Raw genomic sequence first — 5,891 nt, 5'->3', positions numbered from 1 at the left:
TACTCTTTTATAGCACGGTTTAGAGTTGGTAAACTGGTGCCGTTCTGTGGAAGCAGTGGCCGGAGGAAAGTGTGGGGTGAAGTCGTTAGCTCGTTTGAGTTGACGCAGGCCTTGGAGAATGTCATGTGGTGACCTCCGTGGGCTGTGGCCGTGTCGCCAATTTGTGGCGGCGCAGTCCTTTGATGTGACTGAATCGGGTGCATAACTTGTTCTCCGGCCATGCTCACGGTTTTTTTTTGTTTTCGCTGCCGCTTCAGCCGTCTTCTCCCCAGCAGATTATGAAATATGGTCCGGCGCGTGGGGGAAATGAGTTGGTTCCACCCAAGAACGTTGGAGCCAGAGGCCTATGCTGCCTTTTCCCGTGTGTATTTGTGAAGGGGGGGGACGAGGCTCAGAGGAGCGGCATGTCCATTTTTTGTGAATCCTCTTTGTCCACTGGGGAAGGAGATTGAAGTCAGGGTTGCCTGGGGGGATGACTCAATGCGCGCCGTCGGATGAGCAAACTTATGTTTAGCGGCCCTTGTGGTGATTGCGTCAACCGGTGGGTCGACGGTAGTGGTGAGCTCAACTTCTGTTTTTGAGTTGCCGGAGCTCCGCCGCTGTGCCGGCAAAGGGGAAGGTTGGTACTGGTTAGCCCTCAGGGTACAGAGTTTGGTCTCAAATACACTGAAGGCGCCCCCTACTCGGCAGCCGCGCCTCTGAGCGCTGTTCGCCCGGATGAGTTGGTTCGTAGATGCTGCACTGGGCGCTGTGTAAAGCTCGTGGGGGGTTGGAATGGATGTGATAATCGCGTAGCAGTTTAGTGAGGATGGCGTCGACGGCGACGCCCTTTCGCATCCCTGAAGTCTTTAATATGTCTGTTCTTGTTCGACGAGGGGTTTGCTGCGGATCCCACCAAGAGTTGGTCTCGCAGTATTTTGGCCGCGGCTCTGCCCACGCTGGGTGAATTGCGCTTTGCCTGGTTTCCCCCGCCAGAGCGGGGTACAGTGGCCGGGCTGCGCGTGTGGGGTGCCGTCATTGCTGAGTGTGTCGGTGTTGTGCCCGTCCCGTTCCTGTTGCGTTAAGCAGGATTGGGCCCGGTGGGGGTTTGGTGACTCCAACCGAAGCGTCGGCATGTGGATGCGCCCCATCGTTTCTGGTGGCTGACATGTTTGGTTTCGTCGTATTGGGCCCAGGGTTATAGTGGGCGACAGGGTCTGGCTTGCGTAACCCGTCGCTTTTTCTTGTTGGCAGTTGGTGCCTTTTATTCGACGGTGGTGGCGTTTTCTGGAAATCGGTCCCCGTTCTGGGGTTCTGTCGTTGAAGGACTCCTTGTACTTACCATATTATGATATGCATTTTGTTTGCCACCGTATGGCTTCGTTTTCTGTTTGCGTCCCTAACAGAGCAGGTGGTATCGTGGATACCGGCGGTGCGAGGGGTTGTGCATGTTATGGCGGGCTCTGCACGACGAGCCTTGAATCCACCTTTTTTAATTATTTCAGTTCGGATTGCAGGTGATGTGCTTGCCCACACCCTGCAATTTGTTTAAAGTTTAATGGCAGTGCCGATGCCATTTTTGTCTTGGCGTATGCTAGGCGCGTGAGTTGTAGATGTCTAAGAAAATAGTGTTGATATAGCCGTCTGTTTTTTGTTTAAGTGGTGATGTTATTGTTTTTCTTTAATCTTCCTGGTGTTGTTTAGTGCAAAGCTAGGTGCAATGGAGGATATGGGCGACTTGGCGAAGGGCAACTTGGCTTCGTCCAAGTGGCTTGGCACTTTCAGCCTCCTTTATGCCGAAGTGGTTGTTTCGTTTGCGAGTGCCATAGTTCTACTTGTTTTGACTGTTGTCCAGTTACTTTATCGAACCAGCTGGCGGGCCAGGAAGTTATGGAGAGTAGGAAACGAGGTGCGCTTCGATGGGGAGCGTTACCTCGCGAAACCGGAGGGCGACATTGGTCGGAAAATTTTGGAAAGGGGCATAAAATCGCATGAAAATGTTTACTTTGAGCGTCCCTCAGGCACACTTCCCCCAATTGTAGCGAATGACTGTGACGCTAGGGTAAATTGTCTCTCTATGATTGCGGAGACAAGGAAGATACTCTACAAGCAGTACGGGGAACCGGCGCGTTTAATGTCTATGCGTTGTTGTTTGTCGTGTATAGAAAATGTTTTGCCGTCGAGCCAAGCGGAGGATTTCCTTCGCATATATGAGTCTGTCCTTTACGGGCAGTATCGCGCGGATGGGGTTCCGGAGGTGATTTCTGACGAAGAGATAAAGTTTTTGCACGTTTTTTACCACAATTCAATTCTCAAAGAGATTCAATGGTAGCGCGGTGTTAAAACGTGCCAGGGAACATGTTTAAAATATACCCTTCACTTGTATCAAACTGTCAAAAAATGTTGGCTGCTTTCAGTTTTAATATTTACCAATCGATAATAATATTTTCTCTCTTGCTGTCTATATTTGCATGCAACAATGCATTGAGGTTCGTGTATTTACATTTTTATGCGTATAGACCGTCACCCGTAAGGCAAGATGAGCATCACCATAAAGTTGACCAACGGTGATAAGAAGACTGTCGAAGTACCTGACCTAAGTATAACAGTTATCCAGTTTAAGGAACTTGCGGAGAACGCTGTTGAGATACCTGCAGCTGAGCAAAGAATTGTTTTGCGAGGAAAGGTTCTTAAGGATACAGATGTTCTCTCCGCGGTGGGCTTGGAGCACGGACAAGCTGTTCACATTGTGCGCGGACAACAGCCGAAAACTCAAGCAACATCCACGTCTGCACCCGTCCCAGGACCCTCAAACCCGCCTCACGTGGCGAGTAATTCGTACTCTACCGCGTCTAATGCTCCCATGAATTCAAATTCTGAGAGTTCCAACCCTTATATGCCGCTGGCGGGATATATGCCAACTTCACTGAGTGGGGGTGTAAACGCTGCGGGTATGGGAGGATCGTTCCCCCCGTTTTCCAGTGATGCTGCTGCGCAATTGATGCAGTCTCCGTTGTTTTCCCAAATGATGCGGGATATGTTGGGAAATCCCCAGTTTATGCAGACAATGATGCAATTTGCTGGAAACCAGTCAAGGGGCAATGATGCAGGAATGCAGCAACTGTTAAGCGACCCTCTCATGATGCAATACGTCATGCAGTTGGCGTCTAATCCGGAATTTTTGCAGGAGATGACGCGAATGGTGCCCGGAGGAGGCCCCCTTTCCGCCCCTCAAACTCCCTTTTTTGGACAGCCAATCCCGAACTTGACAGGGGCACCGCAAGGAGGTGGTTTGTCGCAACCTCAGGGAGACCCACGGGTTGTGTACCAATCCCAACTTCAACAGTTAAGGGATATGGGGTTTCCGAACGAAGAAGCGAATATTGCGGCATTGCAGCAAACCCAAGGTAATATTCACTTCGCGATCGAAAGGCTTTTAAATGGGTAAGCAGCAGAGGCCACTAGGTATATTTTGCGATTAGCTGAAACCGAGGCATTTCTTATGTTAAGTCTCTGTATTTAGCTATGATCTCACTATTTCCCTCTTTTCTTCGTTGGGTTGTGTACCTAGCGATGTTTTACCTCGACAATTCTCGGTCGAGGGGGCTAAGGCGGTTTCTACCCCTATCAATCTTTGAAAGAAGTTATGGGTGTCTCCTCCTACCTTCATTTATTGCAAGGTGGTTGCTACATAAAATTTTTATTTTTTGTCTCTGCTTTCCTCTTAAGTTCTTCAGGAAACGTTAGGTTGAAGGAGGAGATATGACAATGCTTGGGGCGTTAACCGGTCGACAACTTTCCTCTGGTCTTAAGGATCAGTTCGACCGCTATAATCGAATGGACATACTTGGAGAAGGAACGTATGGAGTTGTATACCGTGCTGTTGACAGGGCAACGGGACAGATCGTCGCACTGAAGAAAGTGAGATTAGATCGCACCGATGAGGGAATACCTCAAACAGCTCTTCGGGAGGTATCTATTTTGCAAGAAATCCATCACCCCAACATTGTTAATCTTCTAGATGTTATATGTGCCGATGGGAAGCTTTACTTGATATTTGAGTATGTTGATCATGATCTCAAAAAGGCTCTCGAGAAGAGGGGTGGAGCATTCACGGGAACTACACTAAAAAAGATAATTTACCAGCTACTCGAGGGACTTTCGTTTTGTCATCGGCACCGCATTGTCCATCGAGACCTAAAACCAGCAAACATACTTGTCACCACGGATAATTCCGTTAAAATAGCAGACTTTGGATTGGCTCGCGCTTTCCAGATTCCGATGCACACTTACACTCACGAGGTTGTCACACTCTGGTATAGAGCGCCAGAGATTCTCCTCGGTGAAAAGCACTACACCCCGGCAGTGGATATGTGGAGCATTGGTTGTATTTTTGCTGAACTAGCTCGAGGTAAGGTACTCTTTCGTGGTGACAGTGAGATTGGACAGTTATTTGAGATTTTTCAGGTGCTTGGCACCCCAATGGATGCTGAGGGGTCGTGGTTGGGGGTGTCGTCTCTTCCAGACTATCGTGACGTCTTTCCAAAGTGGAGTGGAAAACCCCTCACTCAGGTGTTACCAGCGCTTGACGGTGATGCCGTTGATCTGCTTTCTCAGATGCTGAGGTATAACCCTGCTGAACGTATTTCAGCCAAGGCGGCACTGCAACATCCATGGTTTAGTGATGCCATGTTTTAGATCATTATACATAATTAGACATCATTTGTTTTCGCTCGTTGTTCCAATCAGATTTTAGATGGCATGCTTTTTCTGTGCAGTTGAGAGCCCAGTAGAGCGTTTTACATGCCCATCCTCGCCTAAGCAGGTATGTCTTATAAGAGGATGTGTCGGTCTTTGAGGGTCTTTTCCTTTCCTTAAAAGCTGTTCTGGACGTATTTGTTACAGTAGATCAACCTGTGCGTTCTATCTTCGATACTTTTTTCTGGAGGAAACAAGTACAATAACGAGGAGGGAAGAAAATAAAACTTGTTCTGTGCCCAATTCTCTTTCTCCCTTTATAAAAATCATCACTATCCTTTTATTTATCTCGATATTGTATTGCTATAATAATTGTTGTTGTTTTCATTTTCTGTCAGTTTTATTTAGCAGACTTGGTGCTTGGTGTCGGTGTGTTCTACAAGCGAGAGGAATGACAGCACTATCGAATGAAGAAATGTATGTAGCAAAAGCTGCCGTTGAAGAGAACAAAAGGCTGTATAAGCTCCTAAACGGGTTATCAAAAAGAGATGAAATTGTCGAAGAAAGTGCCGTTGCAAACAGCAATTACGGTATTTTTTCACTACAGCGGCGGAACGAAGTCCTAAAAAATGACATCAATGAGCTGGAGAATCAACTTGATGACTGCGATGTCGGATACACGGACACCGTGTTGGAATACAACCGATTAAAGGAGCGGCGAGGGCACTTACGCAATGAAACCCAAAGCTTGCGCAATATTTTGAGTCACCAGTTTCCAAAGGTACGAGAGGCTGAAAGACTTGAAATGGAGCGTAAAAAAATTAAGGAAACGAGTGAAGAGAAAAATGTGGAGGCAAAAGATGAAGCAAAGCGTTTGAAGGAGATGAAAGAAAAGGAAATGAGCCAAGTTAGTGTGCTGTTGAGAAAGGAGACCCACCTGCAGGAAAAGCTAGACAAAATGATACTGCCACTAGATACCACCGACCGCCAGGCGATCAGGTCAGCGATCAGTGCTGCTGACAGGACAATCCAGAGACTGAAAGTAGAGATTAACAAGTATCAATCCTTTCGCCAGCCACATCAAAGTACAAGGGCTGACGATGCGGACTGTGGTCTAGCAAAGCTAAGGGAGGAGTACTATGCACTTCGTGAGAAGTTAGATATGTTGCATCAAGATGCGAGTATGTGATTAGCGATTAGCGGTGCATTGATGT

General features: G+C 47.7%; 3 protein-coding genes and 1 pseudogene across 4 annotated transcripts; all 4 read left to right on the top strand.

Moving 5' to 3' along the window:
* Positions 1 to 1,699: 1,699 nt before the first annotated feature.
* TEOVI_000651400 (uncharacterized protein) lies at positions 1,700 to 2,311 on the top strand (the record flags this gene model as incomplete). The annotated part of the gene is made up of 1 exon (XM_067220687.1): positions 1,700 to 2,311. One exon carries the CDS (start codon positions 1,700 to 1,702, stop codon positions 2,309 to 2,311), a length of 612 nt encoding a protein of 203 aa, XP_067076788.1.
* Positions 2,312 to 2,518: 207 nt separating this feature from the next.
* TEOVI_000651300 (ubiquitin-like protein DSK2, putative) lies at positions 2,519 to 3,427 on the top strand (the record flags this gene model as incomplete). Its single annotated transcript, XM_067220686.1, has 1 exon — positions 2,519 to 3,427. One exon carries the CDS (start codon positions 2,519 to 2,521, stop codon positions 3,425 to 3,427), a length of 909 nt encoding a protein of 302 aa, XP_067076787.1.
* Positions 3,428 to 3,807: 380 nt separating this feature from the next.
* On the top strand, positions 3,808 to 4,653 carry TEOVI_000651200:pseudogene (annotated as a pseudogene). Its single transcript has one exon. A coding segment is annotated over exon 1 (846 nt).
* A 475-nt stretch (positions 4,654 to 5,128) lies between these two features.
* TEOVI_000651100 (uncharacterized protein) lies at positions 5,129 to 5,866 on the top strand (the record flags this gene model as incomplete). Its single annotated transcript, XM_067220685.1, has 1 exon — positions 5,129 to 5,866. The coding sequence occupies one exon, from the start codon at positions 5,129 to 5,131 to the stop codon at positions 5,864 to 5,866; it is 738 nt and encodes a 245-aa protein (XP_067076786.1).
* Positions 5,867 to 5,891: the final 25 nt, after the last annotated feature.

This window comes from Trypanosoma equiperdum (genome assembly GCF_001457755.1).
Source record: "Trypanosoma equiperdum strain OVI genome assembly, contig: ctg_1198, whole genome shotgun sequence".
Taxonomy (NCBI): Eukaryota; Euglenozoa; class Kinetoplastea; order Trypanosomatida; family Trypanosomatidae; genus Trypanosoma; species Trypanosoma equiperdum.
This window is presented reverse-complemented; position numbering and strand designations above follow the sequence as displayed.